The following is a 21887-nucleotide window of genomic DNA, read 5'->3' as shown; positions in this document are numbered from 1 at the left end:
TTTTTTTGTAGCGTTTTGGTGAACTGGCAAGCACCAGCCCCAGGCAGCGTCAGGTTAGTGCCAGTACCGCTAACACCCACGCACGCACCGCACACCTCCCTTAGTGGTATAGTATCTGAACAGATCAATATCTGATCCGATCAGATCTATACTAGTGTCCCCAGCAGTTTAGGGTTCCCAAAAACGCAGTGTTAGCGGTATCAGCCCAGATACCTGCTAGCACCTGCGTTTTGCCCCTCCGCCCGGCCCAGCTCAGCCCACCCAAGTGCAGTATTGATCGATCACTGTCACTTTTTTTTGTAGCGTTTTGGTGAACTGGCAAGCACCAGCGGCCTAGTACACCCCGGTCGTAGTCAAACCAGCGCTGCAGTAACACTTGGTGACGTGGCGAGTCCCAAAAGTGCAGTTCAAGCTGGTGAGGTGGCAAGCACAAGTAGTGTCCCGCTGCCACCAAAAAGACAAACACAGGCCCGTCGTGCCCATAGTGCCCTTCCTGCTGCATTCGCCAATCCTAATTGGGAACCCACCGCTTCTGCAGCGCCCGTACTTCCCCCATTCACATCCCCAACCAAATGCAGTCGGCTGCATGAGAGGCATTTATATATCCTCCCGAGTACCCCTACCCAACGAACCCCCCCAAAAAAGATGTTGTGTCTGCAGCAAGCGCGGATATAGGCGTGACACCCGCTATTATTGTCCCTCTTGTCCTGACAATCCTGGTCTTTGCATTGGTGAATGTTTTGAACGCTACCATTCACTAGTTGAGTATTAGTGTAGGGTACAGCATTGCACAGACTAGGCACACTTTCACAGGGTCTCCCAAGATGCCATCGCATTTTGAGAGACCTGAACCTGGAACCGGTTACAGTTATAAAAGTTACAGTTACAAAAAAAAAGTGTAAAAAAAAAAAAAAACACAAACAAAAATAAAAAAAAATAGTTGTCGTTTTATTGTTCCCTCTCTCTCTATTCTCTCTCTATTGTTCTGCTCTTTTTTACTGTATTCTATTCTGCAATGTTTTATTGTTATTATGTTTTATCATGTTTGCTTTTCAGGTATGCAATTTTTTATACTTTACCGTTTACTGTGCTTTATTGTTAACCATTTTTTTGTCTTCAGGTACGCCATTCACGACTTTGAGTGGTTATACCAGAATGATGCCTGTAGGTTTAGGTATCATCTTGGTATCATTCTTTTTAGCCAGCGGTCGGCTTTCATGTAAAAGCAATCCTAGTGGCTAATTAGCCTCTAGACTGATTTTACAAGCAGTGGGAGGGAATGCCCCCCGCCCACCGTCTTCCGTGTTTTTCTCTGGCTCTCCTATCTCAACAGGGAACCTGAGAATGCAGCCGGTGATTCAGCCAGCTGACCATAGAGCTGATCAGAGACCAGAGTGGCTCCAAACATCTCTATGGCCTAAGAAACCGGAAGCTACGAGCATTTTATGACTTAGATTTCGCCGGATGTAAACAGCGCCATTGGGAAATTGGGGAAGCATTTTTTTTTTTTTTTTTTCAAATAACATTTTATTTTGAATTTGTATTACAAGATTACATAAAATGCAATGAGTAATAAAATTTAAGAAAGGATGAGGAAAAGGAGAGGAAAAGGAGGGGGAAGGGGGGAGGGGGGGGTAGGTAATAGAGGCCATATATGAAATACTCCCTCTCATCCTTCCCATACCACTGTGCAAAACCATATAAGTCATTTAAACATTTAATGTAAAGAAAAAAGGAGGGGGGAGAAGAGTAGAAAGGTAAAGAAGAAGGGGGGGGGTGGTTGTTATAGTGACTTGTATACTTGTCAAGGTGGGTCCTCCCGGAGGTGCCACAGTTCCCATATTTTATTATGTGCTTCCAGCCTGTCCTGTATTCTGGCCGTCATCCGCTCCATCAACTCCACATCTTTAATCCTGGCGTATAGGGCTTCAGGAGTGGGGGGGGAAGTTTTTTTCCAATGTAGGGCGACAAGACATCTCGCCGCTGTAAGAATATGGCGCAATAATTTTTTATATGGCTTAGTGATTTTTAGTTGTAGGACCCCTAGAAGGAAGGACTTGGGAGTCATGGGGACCTGTATTTCCAAAAGACCGGTCAGCAATCGGTGTACCTCAGCCCAGTAGGGAGTGATCAGTGGACAGCTCCAATATATGTGGAGGAGTGTTCCCTTTTCTTTCTGACAGCGCCAACAGCGGTCGGAACTGGTGGGATATATGGCATGAAGGGTATCCGGAGTCATATACCAGTATAGGATTATTTTATAAGCGTTTTCTTTGTATAGCGTACAAAGGGAGCTTTTCGCCGCCTGGGTCCATATCGTCTGCCATTGTTCCATTGGAAGTTCCTCCTCGAGGGCCTTTTCCCATTTGATCATATAAGCATGTTTACCCTTGGTTTCTAATGGGTAGGCATTTATTATTTTGTAAATATCAGAGATTAGGCCCTTCTGGGCTGTACCTCCCATAATCAGGTTTTCGAAAGGCGTTGGAGGGGAGAACTGTAGGTCAGACGCTATGGACAGGGCATAATGGCGTATTTGCAGGTAGCTGTAGAAGGCTTGACGTGGGAGGCCATATTTGGTCTGGAGATCAGAGTATGGCAATAGCCTGCGGGTTCTAGGGTCTACTATGTGTCCATAGTGGAAAAGGTTCCGTGACGACCACGGGTGAGACATCTGGCGAGTGAGGCTGTCTGGGATTTTGGGGTTGCAGATAAAAGATGTTAAGACCGATTTTTCTGAGGACAACTCATGTTCATGTGATATTTTATTCCACAGTCGGCGAAGATGGGACACGGCTCCCAGTAGGCGCCCAGGGGGGACCTCTGCCCTCGCGTTCCATAGTAGGTTATTAGGGTGGGTTGGAGCTAGCCATATTTTTTCAATCTCCGTCCACCTATTATAGGACCGTTGAGTAAACCAAGAGGCTATAGCTCGCAATTGGGTAGCTTGGTAATATTTAATGAGATTGGGGAACGCGAGACCCCCGTCTGAGCGTGCCGCCATCATCACCGACCGAGGGACCCTATGTCTCTTGTAGTTCCAGGTAAATTTAAAAAGGTCAGATTGCAGTTTACTCAGGTGGTTGCGGGGGACAGGGATGGGTAGAGTCTGGAAAAGGTAGAGTAGTTTTGGGAGGATTGTCATCTTAATCGATGCGATCCGACCTAGCAGGGAAATGTGGTGTTTTTTCCAGGATGTCAGTAGGGCTCTGATGGAACGGTATATGGGGGGGAAGTTTTCCTGATATAAAGTGTTGAATTTTGTAGTGATATGTACCCCTAGGTATTTTAAGGAGGTGGTTTTCCAGTGATATGTGAAATTTGCTTTCAGATGTGTCGTTTCCGTGTCCGAGATGTTGATTGGGAGGGCCTCTGACTTAGAGGTGTTAATTTTATAGCCCGACAGGGCACCGTACCTGTCCAACTCTGCGTGTAAGTTTGGTAAAGAAATTCTAGGTTGGGTTAGGGTGAGGATCACGTCGTCCGCGAACAACGAGATCTTGTACTCCCGACCTCTAACGGGGATCCCCCTAATGTCCTGATTACCTCGGATAGATGCCGCTAGGGGTTCGACACACAGTGCGAATAATAGGGGTGACAGTGGGCATCCTTGGCGTGTGCCATTTGTTATCGAGAAAGCAGGGGAAATGGCGAAGGGAGTTCTGACTTGTGCGGAGGGATTTGTATAAAGGTGTTTTATGGCTCTCAGGAACGGTCCTTGAAATCCCACGTGTTGTAATGTGGCGAACAGGAAGGGCCACCCAAGTCGGTCAAAGGCCTTTTCAGCATCCAGGCTGAGTAGCAAAGCCGCCGTTTTCTCCCTATTCGCCACATCTACCAGGTCAATCACCTTCCTAGTGTTATCCCCTGCTTGCCTAAGGGGGACAAAGCCCACCTGGTCCTTGTGAATCAGGGATGGGAGAATCATGTTCAACCGGAGTGATAGTAGTTTAGTGAAAATTTTTAGGTCTGAGTTCAGCAGAGCAATGGGTCTATAGTTGGCACATAGGGTGGGGTCTTTTTCTGGTTTAGGGATCAGAGTGATATATGAACGCTGCATATCTGACGGGATGGGGGAGTCTCGATAAAAGGCATTGAAGAGTTTACACATATGGGGTAAGAGGATGGGGAGGGTGGCTTTGTAATATTCGTAGGGAAGCCCGTCTGGGCCGGGGGCTTTGTGTGACGGGAGAGTTTTTATAGTCTGTTCTATTTCCTCTTCAGTGATCGGCATGTTTAAGGTGGCCAGGTCAGAAGTTTGGAGCTTTGGGACTCCACTCTCCGCCAAATAGTGCTGCATTTGGTGGAGGAGGTCTGGGGGGGCAGGATTACTTGGGATATTGGGGTTATTGTAGAGGTCTTGATAGTAGTCTGCAAAGGTATCGGCAATGTCTTTGGGGTGGGATAATAGAGAGCCTAATTTATTCTTAATTTGGTGTGGTATGGATGTATGAGAATTATCGCGTAGTTTTTTCGCTAATAGGGAATGTGCTTTGTTGCCTTTATCGTAGTATAGTTGTCTTAGTCTGATGATGGCTTTTTCCACCCGCCCCATTGCCAAGTCGCTCAGGGTTGTTCGCAGTTTTACGACTTTTTTAAGGAGGGTTAGGGTTGGGGACCGTTGTAGTTGGGTTTCTAAGGCCCTAAGTTCTTTTTCAGTTTGGAGTTTTGTGGCCAGAGCGTCTTTTTTCATAGCAGAGGACAATGCCATGCATCTGCCTCGGATCACAGCCTTGTGGGCTTCCCATAGTGTGGATGTAGATATGCCAGGGGTGTCATTTTCTTCGAAATAGTGAGTTAGAGTGGATATTAATTCCGCTTTCGATGGGGTGTGTTGAAGGAGGAATGTGTTTAGTTTCCAATTGTATGGTCTACTGGTGGTGGTACCTAATTCCAACTTAAGTGAAATAGGTGCGTGGTCAGACCATGAAATCGGCAATATCTGTGCTTCTTTTGTATGTCTAAGTGCAGTATTATTTACGAAGAAGTAATCGATGCGTGAGTGTATTTGGTGGGGGGCCGAGTAGAACGTGTATTGCCGATCGCCAGGGTGGAGGGCCCTCCAGGCATCAAAGAGAGCATAACGTCTAGAGAGTCTGCGGAATAGCTTCGAGTCCCTCAGGGCACGAGCCGGTACTGTCCTGGGGCCCACCACCTGGCGATCCGCCGTTGTGGAGTGGGTTAGATTGAAGTCTCCCCCCACTACTAATAGTTCATGTTCAGATTTAAAGAATCGGGTAAATACTTTAGTCAGGAAGTTATATTGTTTAATATTGGGGGCATACAGGGTGCAGAGAGTGAGTGCCTGTTTTTGCCACTGTCCTTGAATAATGACAAAGTGGCCATTTGGGTCGCTATATTGTGCCGTACATTTAAAGGGAGATCCATTTTTAATGAGGATGGCGACCCCTGCTCGTTTATGTGGACCTGAAGAGTGGTATATTTGGGGGAAATGTTTGGAAGCAAATGAAAATGAGCCCCCCTTATCAAAATGTGTTTCCTGGACAAATATGATATCTGCCCCAGACTGTTTAAATTCCCTCATCGCCAGATGTCTCTTTTTGTCAGAATTTAGGCCGTGAACGTTTAAAGATAAGATCTTAGCCATGGTGTCAGATTGGGGTAGGTGGGTGTCTTACCTGATGTGGAGAGGATGTTCAGAAGGCGGTGGGTTGGCTGTGCACATACCCCGAGAGAGGAGCCAGGTGGGTTCCACGGGTTATCCGTTGAGTCACTTGATGTCAGATAGGTGGGGGGGGGGGAGACGGATAAGAAGGAAGGGGGAAAGGAAGAGAGAAGAAGAAAGATAAACACGTGATTAGTACAAATCAAACAGGTATAAGTTCGAACCATTAACAAACGACCTTGAGAGGCAAAAAGGCCTAGGTCTGTACTGGATTCCAAGGATCCCCCCAACTGTGGCCCAGGCAGACCCGTCGGGTGGATGCAGGGGAGCCCTAATTTGGTCATATAAAAAACACGAACTGTAAAATAGCTACAACTGCTATCGGTTAACCAAGGGGGGGTGGTTAAAAGTGAAACCTCCTACTCTCTCAAATCTCCGTGGAGATGTGCCCATCTAGTAAACTGAGATGTGAGCTTAAGGCGTGATAAGGGGGGGACTAAGTAAACTGTAATGTCCAGGGCAAATTCACCAGTGGTATCTGGTGGTCAAAGTGGCTATTGGTAAGCGTCCTTGAGGTGCTGTTGGGACATCTGAAGTCAGCCATTTCCGTGCTTGGTACTCTTGCGTGAAGCATCTTTGTTTCGGGATCTGTTGGATGAAGAAACCTTCTGCCAGGTTGCGGGTGGTGCGGGCGGATTGGTGATCAGGTCCCATTCTGGAAGACGGGGGGCGGATATTCCCACTGTGTTGCAGAAGGTTTGTAGGTCCTCTGGGTAACGTAGGATGGCAGATTTGCCTTGATTTTTGGCTGTAAGGCTGAAGGGGAAACCCCAGCGGTAGGGGATATTTTCTTCTTGTAAAATGCGTAGTAGTGGCTGAAGAAGTCTACGCTTCTGTAGTGTGATCCATGAGAGATCAGGGTACAGCTGCACCTGAGCATTTTTGTAAGTCACTCTGCGTGCTAAGCGAGCCTGTCGCATAATGTCCTCTTTTAGGGGGTAGGAGTTAATCCTGCAGATGATGTCTCTTGGTTGTGTAGTGGCATTCTTGGGTCGCAAGGCTCGGTGGGCTCTGTCCATTTCTATGAACTTAGTAACGGGTTCACCCAAGAGATTGTTAAACACATCTTGTAGAGTATGTTGGATGTCTTCTGGGCCTTCAACTTCTGGGATTCCTCTCACCCGTATGTTGTTCCTGCGCCCTCTGTTGTCCAAGTCTTCCATGTGACGCTGCATATCTCTTAACATGATGTGGTGGTCTTCCCCCTGGAGTTGGGTTCTGTGGACTGCCAGCTTGGTCTCCTGAATCTCTTCTTCAGCCATTTCCATTCTGTCAGTTAGATGTTTAAGGCCTGACTGGAGCACTTGTATTTCCGAGCGACATGTGGACTTTACATCCTCTATTAGCTGTCGGAAGTCCTCTTTAGTGGGGATCGCTTGCAAATATGTTTGCCACTGTGGGGGTATTGGTTGGGGGTGCTCCGGTAGCGTAGACCACTGTGCCGGGGGTGCGCGGGGTGGTAAAGGTGGGGGGTCTGATGTGGTGAGGCCCAAGGCCTGATGCGCTGTTCCCGGTGGGGAGTCCCAGGTTCCACTCCAGGTTGAAGGCCGGGCAGGTGGGGTGGCCCCCGTTGTATCCGTCCACTGTGAGCGGGGGTTGGGTAGGCTCACTTTTTGGGCATAGGTGGTCTGTGGTGCTGTCCAGTCTCTGGGCAAGCCCAGCGCTTGTGGGGGCGCTAATTTTTGGGCCTTTGGTGGTGGTGAAGCAGGCTCTGCGTGACTGTGGGATGCTGAGTGTGCAGCAGGTTCCGGAGGGATGCCACTAGCTGGGTGCTTGGGGACCGGCAAGGCCGGGAAGTCCACAGAAAAGACTGAGGAGGTTGGTGAGTCCGGTTCAGTGCCATGTAGACAGGGGTCTGATGCTGTCCTCAACAAGCGAGGAAACGCCTCTGAGCACTGTGTGTACTGCTGGGGGCCATGCTGTGTTGCCTCATGAGGCGGGGATCTGGAGGGGGGACTCACCGCTCCCGGGTTGCGAGGTCCGGTTGTATTGCCCAGCGGGGCAGGTCCGGAGTCTGTGGATGACCGCTGTGGTGAATGCGGCGTCGGAGAGGTCCGGGCGGAGCTCTGAGTGTAGGCCGCAGGGGGATCCGGCGCCATCTTGGCCGTTCCGGTCTGTGGCATGTCCGTCGGCGGAAAAAAGGACCGGAGGTCCGCGGAGGTTCCCGGAGGGGGTAAGGATGATCCCCTGGCTGCCGTGGATCTGGTGGTCCTAGATTTGCCCATAAGCGTGCTGTGTAGTGTCCCCTATACGCCGTTATTTCCCGGGCTGAGAGAGAGCAGAGGGATCAGGCTGCCATTCAGAGCGGCTTCCGGTCACTGGGGAAGCATTTTATCACACCGATCTTGGTGTGGTCAGATGCTTTGAGGGCAGAGGAGAGATCTAGGGTCTAATAGACCCCAATTTTTTCAAAAAAGAGTACCTGTCACTACCTATTGCTACGATAGGGGATATTTACATTCCCTAAGATAACAATAAAAATGATTTAAAAAAAAAAATGAAAGGAACAGTTTAAAAATAAGATAAAAAAGCAAAAAAATAATAAAGAAAAAAAATAAATAAATAAAAAGCACTCCTGTCCCCCCTGCTCTCGCGCTAAGGCGAACGCAAGCGGCGGTCTGGCGTCAAATGTAAACAGCAATTGCACCATGCATGTGAGGTATCACCACAAAGGTCAGATCGAGGGCAGTAATTTTAGCAGTAGACCTCCTCTGTAAATCTAAAGTGGTAACCTGTAAAGGCTTTTAAAGGCTTTTAAAAATTTATTAATTTTGTTGCCACTGAACGTTTGTGCGCAATTTTAAAGCATGTCATGTTTGGTATCCATGTACTCTGCCTAAGATCATCTTTTTTATTTCATCAAACATTTGGGCAATATAGTGTGTTTTAGTGCATTAAAATTTAAAGTGTGTTTTTTCCACAAAAAATGCGTTTGAAAAATCGCTGCGCAATTACTGTGTGAAAAAAAAAAATGAAACACCCACCATTTTAATCTGTAGGGCATTTGCTTTAAAATAATATATAATGTTTGGGGGTTCAAAGTAATTTTCTTGCAAAAAAAAATAATTTTTTCATGTAATCAAAAAGTGTCAGAAAGGGCTTTGTCTTCAAGTGGTTAGAAGAGTGAGTGATGTGTGACATAAGCTTCTAAATGTTGTGCATAAAATGCCAGGACAGTTCAAACCCCCCCAAATGACCCCATTTTGGAAAGTAGACACCCCAAGCTATTTGCATGTTGAGTCCATGGAATAATTTATATTGTGACACAAGTTGCGGGAAAGAGACACATTTTTTTTTTTTTTTTTTTGCACAAAGTTGTCACTAAATGTTATATTGCTCAAACATGCCATGGGGATATGTGAAATTACACACCAAAATAAATTCTGTTGCTTCTCCTGAGTACGGGGATACCACAGGTGTGGGACTTTTTGGGAGCCTAGCCGCGCACGGGACCCCGAAAACCAAGCACCGCCTTCAGGCTTTCTAAGGCCGTAAATTTTTGATTTCACTCTTCACTGCCTATCACAGTTTCGGAGGCCATGGAATGCCCAGGTGGCACAAAACCCCCCCAAATTACCCCATTTTGGAAAGTAGACACCCCAAGCTATTTGCTGAGAGGTATAGTGAGTATTTTGCAGACCTCACTTTTTGTCACAAAGTTTTGAAAATTGAAAAAAGAAAAAAAAAATTTTTTTTCTGGTCTTTCTTCATTTTCAAAAACAAATGAGAGCTGCAAAATACTCACCATGCCTCTCAGCAAATAGCTTTGGGTGTCTACTTTCCAAAATGGGGTCATCTGGGGGGGGTTTGTGCCATCTGGGCATTTTATGGCCTTCAAAACTGTGATAGGCAGTGAGGAGTGAAATCAAAAATGTATGCCCTTAGAAATCCTGAAGGTGGTGCTTGGTTTTCGGGGCCCCGTACGCAGCTAGGCTCCCAAAAAGTGCCACACATGTGGTATCCCCGTACTCAGGAGAAGCAGCTGAATGTATTTTGGGGTGCAATTCCACATATGCCCATGGCCTGTGTGAGCAATATATCATTTAGTGACAACTTTTTGTAAATTTTTTTTTTTTTTGTCATTATTCAATCACTTGGGACAAAAAAAATAAATATTCAATGGGCTCAACATGCCTCTCAGCAATTTCCTTGGGGTGTCTACTTTCCAAAATGGGGTCATTTGGGGGGGGGGGGTTGTACTGCCCTGCCATTTTAGCACCTCAAGAAATGACATAGGCAGTCATAAACTAAAAGCTGTGTAAATTCCAGAAAATGTACCCTAGTTTGTAGACGCTATAACTTTTGCGCAAACCAATAAATATACGCTTTTTGACATTTTTTTACCAAAGACATGTGGCCGAATACATTTTGGCCTAAATGTATGACTAAAATTTAGTTTATTGGATTTTTTTTATAACAAAAAGTAGAAAATATCATTTTTTTTCAAAATTTTCAGTCTTTTTCCGTTTATAGCGCAAAAAATAAAAACGGCAGAGGTGATCAAATACCATCAAAAGAAAGCTCTATTTGTGGGAAGAAAAGGACACAAATTTCGTTTGGGTAGAGCATTGCATGACCGCGCAATTAGCAGTTAAAGCGACGCAGTGCCGAATTGTAAAAAGTGCTCTGGTCAGGAAGGGGGTAAATCCTTCCGGGGCTGAAGTGGTTAATGTAATGTCGGGTCCTGGCAATATGGATGAAAATCAGTGAGACAAACGGCTTTTTGTTAAGTTAAGCTTTTTGGAAAACATAGGGAAGGTTTATCACCCCTGTGACATTTGTTTTGCTGTCTTCCCTCCTCTTCAGAATTTTTCACCTCACTTTTTGTCCCAATGAAAAATGTTTTTTGAAAATTTGGGTTTTTTTGTGGAACAAGGATTGGAAAGCATCAGTGGAAAGGAGAAATGTTTTTCCCATATTAACTCTTACAGGAGAGAATTTCCCTTCCTAGGGGTAGATTTCATCTCGATTCCTGTTGTCTCCTTCCGTTTGCAAGTAGGAGTCGTTTGTAAGTTAGTTGTTTGAAAGTAGGGTCCTGCCCTATATACTCAGCAGAAATTTGGGCCTTAGGTGTTGCTGTGGCCACAACACTATAAGCCCTCACAGGGCCCTGCTGTGAAATATTAGAGCAAGAATTGTAATTACATGCCCCTGTTGAACAGGAGCTGAAAAATTAGGCCTTAGGCACTGGTGCCACAACACTGCAACCCCTCACAGACACTCTGGTTGGAACGCAGGAACGAGCCCTGCTGCAAAGTATTGCATCAAAAATTGTAATTACACGCCCCTGTTAAACAAGGGCTGAAAAATTGGGCCTTAGGCACTGGTGCTGGTGCCACAACACTGCAACCCCTCACAGACACTCTAGTTGGAACGCAGGAACGAGCCCTGCTGCAAAGTATTGCATCAAAAATTGTAATTACACGCCCCTGTTAAACAGGGGCAGAAAAAATGGGCCTTAGGCACTGGTGCTGGTGCCACAACACTGCAACCCCTCACAGACACTCTAGTTGGAATGCAGGAACGAGCCCTGCTGCAAAGTATTACATCAAAAATTGTAATTACACGCCCCTGTTAAACAGGGGCTGAATAATTGTGCCTTAGGCACTGGTGGTGGCACCCAGAACCAAAAATGTTCTTACAAGCTATCAGCGTGATGATTGAGGAGGAAGAGGATAATTACTCAGGGATAGTCACTCAGCATCAGCATAGGCAGTCTTTGAAGGGATCTGAGATTTCAAAAAAAATTATTCGGTTACATCAGCATCAGGTGCTTGGTAGCTGGTGGTGATCCAAGACTGATTCATTTTTATGAAGGTCAGTCGATCGACCGAGTCAGTGGACAGACGCACCCTGTGATCGGTTACCATGCTTCCAGCAGCACTGAATGTGCGTTCCGAAAGAACGCTGGATGCAGGACAGGCCAGTAGCTCAATTGCATACTGTGCAAGCTCTGGCCAGTGATCCATCCTCAAGACCCAGTAACCCAGAGGATTTTCGGTGGGAAAGGTGTCCAAGTCTGATCTTGCCCCTAGGTATTCCTGCACCATGTAAAACAGACGCTGGCCATGGTTGCTGGAACCGATCATACCTTGGGGCTGCGGACCAAAAAATTGTCTGAATGCATCGGTCAGACGGCCACCTTCTCCACCGCTCCTTCTTTGACTGACCGAAGCCTCAGCAACACGTTGTCCAGAAACAGGAGTTTGTAACCTCCCAGTCTCTGGGAACGCGTTGCACAGACCTTTCTGCAAGGCCTCCCGAAGATGTTTCATACTCTGCTCCCTCTGCGATGGCAAGATAAGGTCCGCAACCTTACCCTTGTAACATGGATCAAGCAGGGTTGCCAGCCAGTATTGGTCCTTCTCCTTGATACCACGAATACGAGGATCCTTACGCAGGCTTTGCAGGATCAGGGAGGCCATGCAGCCACCTCCTCCCAGCCACGTACAAGTCCATGTGTTTCTTGGGACTGATCCCTTAAAGACTGCTGCTGATGCTGAGTGCCAGGCTCCACCTCCATACTGACACAATCTTCCTCCTCCTCCTCGTCCTCTTCCTGTGTGATCGGCGGGCACGCAGGAACACTGTCTGGATAAAGGGGGCCTTGAGAGCTAAGAAAGTCCTCCTCTTCCTGCCTCTGTTCTGCCTCAAGTGCCCTGTCCATTATTCCACGCAGCGTGTGCCCTAACAGGTGGACAAGGGGGACAGTGTCACTGATGCATGCACTGTCACTGCTCACCATCCTCGTGGCCTCCTCAAATGGTGACAGGACAGTGCATGCATCCCTGATCATGGCCCACTGGCGTGGGGGAAAAAAACAAGCTCCCCTGACCCTGTTCTGGTGCCATAGTCACACAGGTACTCATTGATGGCCCTCTGCTGCGTGTGCAGCCGCTGCAGCATGGCCAACGTTGAGTTCCACCTGGTGGGCATGTCACAGATTAGGCGGTTCTTGGGCAGGTTAAACTCCTTTTGGAGGTCCGTCAGCCGAGCACTGGCATTATATGACCGGCGGAAATGCACACAGACTTTCCTGGCCTGCCTCAGGACATCCTGTAAGCCCAGGTACCTGCCCAAGAACCGCTGCACCACCAAGTTAAGGACGTGAGCCAAACAGGGCACATGGGTCATTTGTCCCTGTCGGAAGGCAGAGAGGAGGTTGGTGCCATTGTCGCAAACCACCATTCCTGCCTTAAGTTGGCGTGGCGTCAACCACCTCTGAACCTGCCCCTGCAGAGCTGACAGAACCTCTGCCCCAGTGTGGCTCCTGTCCCCCAAGCACACCAGCTCAAGCACCGCATGGCATCTTTTGGCCTGCGTACTTGCATAGCCCCTTGAACGACTACGGAGCACCGCTGGTTCCGAGGAAGAGGCCATGGAGGAAGAAGAAGAGGAGGGGGTGGAGGAGAGAGGTGTGTCACAATCATTAGCATTTTGGAGGCGTGGTGGCGGAACAACCTCCAACACTACTGCACCTTGTCCTGCATCCTTCCCAGCTGCCAGCAGAGTCACCCAATGCGCCGTGAAACTTAGGTAACGTCCCTGTCCATGCCTGCTGGACCATGAGTCAGCGGTAATATGCACCTTACCGCTGACCGCCCTGTCCAGCGAGGCATGGACATTGCCTTCCACATGCTGGTAGAGAGCCGGAATCGCCTTCCGTGAGAAAAAGTGGCGTTTGGGTACCTGCCACTGAGGAACCGCACATTCCACAAACTCACGGAAGGGGGCAGAGTCTACCAACTGAAAAGGCAGCAGTTGAAGTGCTAGCAATTTTGCCAAGCTAGCATTCAACCGCTGGGCATGTGGATGACTGGGAGCAAACTTCTTTCGGCGGTGCAGCAGCTGGGGCAGGGAAATTTGCCTGGTACAATCTGAAGTCGGTGTACCAAAAGCAGATTGCCCACAAGTACTTGGCTGTGACACACCTAATTCTACACCTTCCTTCCTCTCAGTGCAGGTCTCAGAGAGGACTGAAGTACTAGTGGGGTTGGAAATTTTAGCTGATGAGGAGCAAGGAGAGGTCCTCTTTGTTCTTTGGTGTGGGTCTTTTAGATAAGCTTGTCAACGAACTGCATGGCAGGTTAACATATGTCTGGTCAAGCATGTGGTGCCAAATCGGGTGATGTTTTGGCCACGCGAGATACGCTTGAGGCATATGTTGCAAATAGCAGCGGTGCAATCTGATGCACTCGTCTCAAAAAAGGCCCACACCAAAGACCTTTTTGAATAACGCGCAGAGACTGCAGCGCCCTGCACATGTGGAGCTTTGGGGTGTGATGCAGTCAATGTGCTGCCCTTAGGCTGGCCCCTGGAGGGCATCCTGCCTCATTGGTGATGTGCCGCCTCCTCCTCCTCCTATCAGGCACCCACGTTGAGTCAGTGACCTCATCATCCCCTCCCTCCTCATCACTGGAGCAAACCTGGCAGTATGCTGCAGCAGGGGGAGCATGACTGCCAGATTGCCGTCCTTCTTCTCTCTCCGTGCTCATGTTACTTCCTTCATCGAGCTCAGTATCATCATCAGAGCCTTCCAAACGCTGGGCATCCTCCTGGAGCATGTACCCAACACTGTGGTCAAACAGTTCGAGGGACTCCTCAGGAGGACATGGTGGGGCTAGGGAAGGAGTCACTGATGACATTGAGCCGAGGGAAGAGGCCGCTGCTTTGCCAGACAAAGTACCCTGGGCATGGGTGAGAGAGAACGAGGAGCATGAGGACGGCTTGGTCATCCACTCGACCAAGTCTTCCGCATGTTGCGGCTCAACATGGCCAGCTGCCGAAAAAAAGGCCAAGCGTGTCCCATGGCCACGTGCTGATGAGGATGCACCGTCTCCACGACCAGCACTAGACACAGAGCCTGCTTGCCCTCTCTCATTGGCTTGTGACTGTCTGCCTCTCCTTCTTGGCCTTCCAGACATACTAATGGCCTGTAGCTGCACTAAGCTGGGATATATATATATAGATATATATATATATATGTACTGATACTGCAGCTAGCAAAATCAACTGCCTGCCTGTAGTATGAGAACACCACCAACCTTCTACAGGTAGCTTTAGCTGAACACTGTGAGCAGGACGCACCCCACTAACTTGTAGGTTTAGCTGAACACTGTGAGCAGGACACACTGCACTAACTGTAAATAGTCTAGCTGCCTGACTGTGGTACTAATAGGATCAAAAGAACACCAGTAATTTTCTTCAGGTAGCTTTATATACTGTAACAAGACAAGCCTGTCTGTCAGTAGGAAGATAACAGGAACGGATGTAGCTGAACACTGTGAGCAGGACGCACTGCACTAAATGTAAATAGTCTAGAAGATAACAGGAACGGATCTAGCTAAACTGAATACAGTGTATATATATCTATATATATATATATATATATATATATATATATATATATATATATATATATATATGCAACACCTGGGATGCATATATATACACAATACACTTTAAGTGCAGCTAACTGACTGACTGTCCTGCCTAATCTAGCTAACTCAAATGAAATGACACTGTCTCTCTCTCTCTCTATTTCTCAGCACACCGGAACACACTGCACAGGGCCGCCATGCAGGCGGCCTTATATAGTGTGGGGCGTGTACTAAATCCCCTGAGCCATAATTGACCAAAGCCTCCTTGGCTTTGGCCAATTACGGCTCTCTGTGATTGGCCAAGCATGCGGGTCATAGTGCATGCTTGGCCAATCATCAGCAAGCAATGCACTGCGATGCCGCAGTGAATTATGGGCCGTGACGCGCCACACGAATTTGGCGCGAACGGCCCATATCGTTCGCAATTCGGCGAACGACCGAACAGCTGATGTTCGAATCGAACATGGGTTCGACTCGAACGCGAAGCTCATCCCTACTTGACACACAAAACACAGACAAAAATATTCGGGAGTAAAAATAAAAATAACATTGAACAAAGATCAGCCTTGGCAAAAATCCAAACATTAAAGAAAAAAAAAGGCTGAAAATCCAAAAATAAAAAATATATAAAACTGTCAGATGTGACAACTAATAACAATATATTGAGGGAATCCCACTAAAAAAACACAAATAAAACTTTGTGAGAAGTGTGTTTGAATATGAGCAGCAAAACTACTTAATTCTTGTCACATTATAAAGAAGAAGAGAGTGCGCTGTATTAAACCATTTTTAACATTGCAGCCTGACGAAAGTGCTCTATCCATTGCGAACGCTAAGTTTACCAGAACGAGCTGTCCCGTGTCGGAATTTCTTCTGAGCATGCGTGGCACTTTGTGCATCGGAACTGGCCACACGCGGTCGGAATTGACGCGATCGGATTTTGTTGTCGGAAAATTTTATCTCCTGCTCTCCAACTTTGTGTGTCGGAAAATCCGATTGAAAATGTCCGATGGCGCCCACACACGGTCGGAATTTCCGACAACACGCTCCGATCGGACATTGTCCATCGGAAAATCCGACCGTGTGTACGGGGCATAAGAAAGGCCGGTGGATCACGAAGGATTTTTTTCCCCTGCTGTAGAAAATTGGAGCATGCTCTGTTGGGGTTTTTTGCCTTCCTCTGGATCAACTGTGGGTATAGAATTGGGTATATGGGATTGTAAAATATTTTTTATTTTATTTATTTATGTTTATGTTTGAACTAGATGGACGTGTGTCTTTTTTCAACCTGACTAAATATGTAACTATGTAATGTGTCACACCCACATTATAATGCTGTAGGAAGCTTTGTTAATTCCCCTTAAGAGATGCAGAGGAGGTTTCTCTAACTAGTGATAACTGTGACTATCACAGTGATATTGTGATCAGTAGCCGGTCATGCTGGCTCTCAATTATCCAGGAACTGTTCCATCTCGAATTTGGGAGGTGAGTGATCAAGGTAAATGACAGCACAGACTCAGGTATGCAAATATGTGGCAACATGATACAAGGCCCAGTCCATGCCACCATACTATATGCATAGGCCAGCCTTAGGGAGATAAAGTTTGTGGAACAGTTAAAGTCTTCTTGCAAAAAGCAACAACTGCAAACTATGAGATGGTGCAGGACTGATCCCCATGTTGTCTGTTTGCTTGATAAGGTCCCTCCATCCTGTACAAAAACCGCTCCTGTAGACACAGAAACAAGCAGTACATAGATTAGTTAAGATGTATGAATGGTGAATAAACCTAAAGATCTATCTACTCCAAGTACAGATGAATTATTTTCTCATATTCCAGTTTATCATTTTTGTGCAACCATTTCTTATTATGAAGAATAAAGTACTTACAATCAAATACAACATTTACAGTGGGGCAAAAAAGTATTTAGTCAGACACCAATTGTGCAAGTTCTTACAAATCCAGACAATCGCATTGTTTGATTTTTGAAAGAATTTATTTGCAAATTATGGTGGAAAATAAGTATTTGGTCAATATCAAAAGTTCATCTCAATACTTTGTTATATATCCTTTTGTTTTTTTTCCAAATAATTTTCTTTTATTGAAGAAAAATAGAGAGCATATACAAGAAAACAATAACATTGGTATAACATTGAAGTATATCACATGCAGCGCTGTAAATAAGGCATTCTCTACAATAATGTTAAATAAAGAAACACTAGACATTATGTAATCGTTTGACAGCGTGGAGTACATGCTGTTACAAGGACTTTAACTAGGGCTTATTTTCGGGGTTGGATTTACATTGCAGCCATCCTAGAAAATTGAAATAGGTATTCGTTTCGTGGGAAACGCGGTACAGAAAGATCGTCCCCATTTAATGGATGCCAATTAAAGTGGTGAGGTTCAAAATGTTTCCCAGATTAATGGATGTGCTTGTTTGAGAGTAAAGAAAAAGTCAAAGGGGTTGATTTACTAAACGCAAATAGACTGTGCACTTTTACACTCACAAACCGAGTCTATTCAAGGTGAATAGACTGCACTCTGCAAGAGCAGTTGCTCCAGAGCTTAGTAAATTAGGTAAATCGTCACTTTGCAATCAAATGCAAATAAAATTTAAAAAACATAATTTTTGCTTGCACGTGATTGGATGGTGGAAGTCAGCAGAGCTTCTGCTAAATTTACTAAGCTCTGGAGCAACTGCTCTTGCAGAGTGCAGTCTATTCACCTTGAATAATCTCGGTTTGTGAGCGTTGTCTCGCAAAATGAGCAGAATTCAAGCTAATGGGGTGTGCAGTACCACATTTGGCCTGAGGTGCAGGGTCACCGGTGCCGAGCAGAGCCGCTCGGAAATACTACGTTCCCAGGTGTTTCCGAGTTTTTCTGAGGTCAGCCGAGCTGTCCCCGGGCCTTTTCCAGTGTTTTCGAGGCTCTCTGGCGCCCCCCCACCTCTGGCCACATGCGGTATTGCATGCCATTGAAGTCAATGCGGAACTAATTATTTTTGTTTCCATTAAAGTGAGATTCCGGCCTGAAAAAAAAAAAATTAAAAGTCAGCAGCTACAAACACTGTAGTTGCTGACTTTAAATAAGTACTTACCTGTCCTGGGTGCCCGCGATGTCGGCCGCCCGAGGCGTCCCTCAGCTCTCGGGTCTCGGCACCGCCATCCTAGGTAAGGGAAACAGACAGTGGAGCCTTGCGGGTTCACTGCCAGTTTCCTACTGCGCATGCGCGAGCGGCGCGGCGCTCCATTCTGTGAATGGCCCCGTGGTGTTCTGGGAACACACACAGTTCCGAGGAGAAGAACACGCCGCGGAAGAGGAAGAGGCGGATTAGGAAGACTGCCTAGCAACAAGGGTTTAGGTAAGTTTAAGAATTTTTTTTTCTCAAATGTTTTTTTTTAAGATTTTTGGTGAATTTTTTTTTTTCAGGGTGGCCCTCCACTTTAACTTCTATGGGGAAACTCGCTTTGATATGCGAGTGCTTTGGATTAGGAGAATTCTCCTGGAACGGATTATGCTCGTAATCCAAGGTTCCACTGTATATAATAAGTTCTCTTAATCCTGGCATGCATGGCAAAACCACATATGTTTGCATTTTTTGTTGTATGTACGATAAGAAACAATAGGGTGCCTTTTGCTTTTTTATCCTACCTAAAATGCACTGACACTGGCACAAAATATAAAACATTATTTTATCCTTCCTAAAACACAATGACACTAGCACTGGCACTAACACTAAGGGGTCTAGTTATTAAACATTTGCTTTGCAAATGTCTCATCATTTGTACAGCCCTCATGAATAATCCCTGTGATGAGTCTAATATCTTTATTCCCTATGATTATCAGCTTTACCTAGTGGGTGTATAGTGGTAGTATTTTCCTCAAATACCTTAGTCAGGTAAATGCTGAAATATGACCATTAGATGGAGCTGACAATACTAAGAAATAAACATATTAGACGCACTATGGGGATTATTTGCAAGGGCTGTGCAAACGCTGAGACTTCCGTAAAGCAATTTTTAAATAAATAGACCTAAAAATATCAAACTTTTTTTATCCTACCTAAAATCCACTGACACTAATACTGGAAGTAATTTTTGTTTATACCAATGAGTTTTACAGTTACTGTATATATTTCATTTTTACTGAATGAAATTGAATCATTAAGTGTTTAATCTTGTGGTTAGCTGTGATTGGCCACAGCTACTCACATGGTACAGATGGACTGTGATTGGCCCTGTCTTTATCATGTGATTGCTGTGACCAATCACAGAGATCAACACAAAAGTACACAATGAATGGCAAGAATCAGCGCCATCCATTCTGTACAATTGTCCTGTGATTTGCTGTGATTGGTTCCAGTGATCACATGGTACCAGCAGCGGCCCGGTACACTGATTGATCATCCACCGAACACAGGGATTGCCCTGCAGCGTGGCCCATGGAGCATGTTCTGGGAGGACGTCATATGACGTCCACTTGAAACAGTGAATGTCCCATCCGGTTGTCATTTGTCTATAGGCCGGGTGGGAACTGGTTAAATAAACAGTAGAATAAGAGATCCAAAGTCTTTTTTTTTTTAAAAAAAACTGGTTTCTCTTCTATAGGGCCTCCACAACAATACAATGGGGGGAATTTATGAGCTGCGCAAGTATAAAGCCTTCACCACTCTTCTAGTCTGAAAAAGGTAGGTAGGCATAGGACACGCCCCTGCCACTCCCCCTTAACCACTTCCCGACCAGCGCACGACGATGTACGTCGGCAGAATGGCACGGACAGGCAAATGGGCGTACAGGTGCGTCCCTTTAAATTTGCTGCCGTGCCATTGTGTGTGCGCCGCGACCTCCGTGAGTCGGATCGCGGGTCCTGCGGACTCGATTGCCATGGGGATACCCACGATTGTCTCACTGGGAGGAAGAACGGGGAGATGCTGATGTAAACAAGCATCTCCCCGTTCTGCCTAGTGACAGTGTCACTGATCTCTGCTCCCTGTGATTGGAGCAGAGATCAGTGACGTGTCACACACAGCCACCCCCCCCACAGTTAGAAACACGCCCCCAGTACACACTTAACCCCTACACTGCCACCTAGTGGTTAACCCCTTCACTGTCAGTGTCATTTACACAGGAATCAGTGCATTTGTATAGCACTGATTGCTGTATAAATGACAATGGTCCCAAAAATGTGTCAAAATTGTCCGACGTGTCCGCCATAATGTCACAGTCATGATAAAAATCGCTGATCGCTGCCATTACTAGTAAAAAAAAAATTATTAATAAAAAATCCATAAAACTATCCCCTATTTTGTAAACGCTATAACTTTTGTGCAAACCAATAAATAATCGCTTATTGCAATTTTTTTACCAAAAATTTGTAGAAGAATACGTATCGGCTTAAACTGAGGAAAAAAAATTTTTTTTTATACATTTTTGGGGGATATTTATTATAGCAAAATGTCAAAAATAATGCATTTTTTTCAAAATTGTCGCTCTATTTTTATTTATAGCGCAAAAAATATAAAATGCAGGGGTGATCAAATACCACCAAAAGAAAGCTCTATTTGTGGGAAAAAAAGGACATAAATTTAGTTTGATAGCAATGTCACACGACCGCGCAATTGTCAGTTAAAGCGACGCAGTGCCGAATCGCAAAAAGTGCTCTGGTCTTTGGGCAGCAAAATGGTCCGGGGCTTAAAGTGGATGTAAACCCAAAGTCATCCTTTCTAAACTACTGCCATAGGGGTTATCTATAAGGATAGACACGCCTTATGCATGTATCTTTACCTGTCAAATGTCTCCCCTCTGTCTGTTATGAGACCCGAAAAACTGCATATTCTGTGGGTGGATCTGTTGTCTGGAGCTCGGTGGGTGGAGTCGTGATGTCAGTAGACTCCCCGCCCACCTCTACACTCCTTGTCAATATTTCTAACACTGAACTTCTGCTGAACTTCTGCTATGATCTCTAACATCCAGTGAAAAGACAGGAAAGTAACCACATGACTTCAGAATGCCAAATCATGCTGAGGTGTGGAACAGCCAATCCCTGCAGAGCTGCTGAAGAAAGGAGTGGGGGAGGGAATTAAAAAATAATGCCTGTGTCTGAGGCTAGTGCACGAGATGTAAATCACCTGTCACTCACAGCAAGGGAAAGTATTTGACAAAGTTTTTCTCAGTTTGTCAAGATTTTTCTCACTGAACAATAAAAGGGGATTGATCAGAGATGGATTAACTCTGTGAGGCAAGACTGGGCTCAAATGATAGGAAATCTTATACTCTACAGTATGATATATATATAAAAAAAAATTCGGGTTTACATCCACTTTAAGTCATTAAAGGAGAATTAACCAAAAAAAGGTTTATTAAATCCACAAGGACTTTTTTTAGCCACTACTATTCCTTTATATTGGCTTTTAAAATGTACAAATGCAGCAATTTAGAATTGGGACGAAAGGTTTAGCACTGGGAAACACCTTTTGAAACATAAAAAGTGCATTTTATATACAACTATATAGATCAGACCAAAATGAGGGACAAATGAGGGGGAAAGAGGGACAGAGGGACATTGCTCCAAATCGGGGACGGTCCCTCAAAACCAGGGACAGTCCCTCAAAATCAGGGACAGTTGGGAGCTATGCCTCTGCCCACCCCACTCACTCAGCTGAGAGCAAGAGGGAGGAGGGAGGAGGTTATTCTTGCATTTACTGGGGGTTAACAGACAGGAATATAGACAGGAAAAGGAGCTTTCCCTTCCTATAAGCAGGCTTTGCTCACGTAATGTGTTCATTGCACAGGCAGTGAGAGGCATGTGAGCTTCCTGCCA

The 21887-nt window shown here is 45.9% G+C and overlaps 2 protein-coding genes across 5 annotated transcripts in view; one reads left to right on the top strand and one right to left on the bottom strand.

Annotated features, from left to right (window-relative positions):
• The window catches only part of LOC141148310 (guanylate-binding protein 1-like), a 1084899-nt gene that overhangs the window by 653919 nt on the left and 409093 nt on the right, over positions 1 to 21887 (top strand). The window lies entirely within an intron of this gene.
• LOC141148309 (guanylate-binding protein 6-like) overlaps positions 16292 to 21887 on the bottom strand; it is a 291205-nt gene continuing 285609 nt past the window's right edge. For all 4 annotated transcript variants that reach the window (XM_073635616.1, XM_073635620.1, XM_073635613.1 and 1 more), the window contains one exon: positions 16292 to 16793. In XM_073635616.1, coding sequence (XP_073491717.1) covers positions 16716 to 16793 — 78 coding nt within the window. In that variant the 3' untranslated portion in view covers positions 16292 to 16715. The remainder of the gene's footprint in view (positions 16794 to 21887) is intronic.

The sequence above is a fragment of the Aquarana catesbeiana genome, linkage group LG06 (assembly GCF_042186555.1).
Source record: "Aquarana catesbeiana isolate 2022-GZ linkage group LG06, ASM4218655v1, whole genome shotgun sequence".
In the NCBI taxonomy this organism is placed as follows: domain Eukaryota; kingdom Metazoa; phylum Chordata; class Amphibia; order Anura; family Ranidae; genus Aquarana; species Aquarana catesbeiana.
Note: the sequence above shows the minus strand (reverse complement) of the source record. Positions and strands in the feature narration are given on the sequence as shown.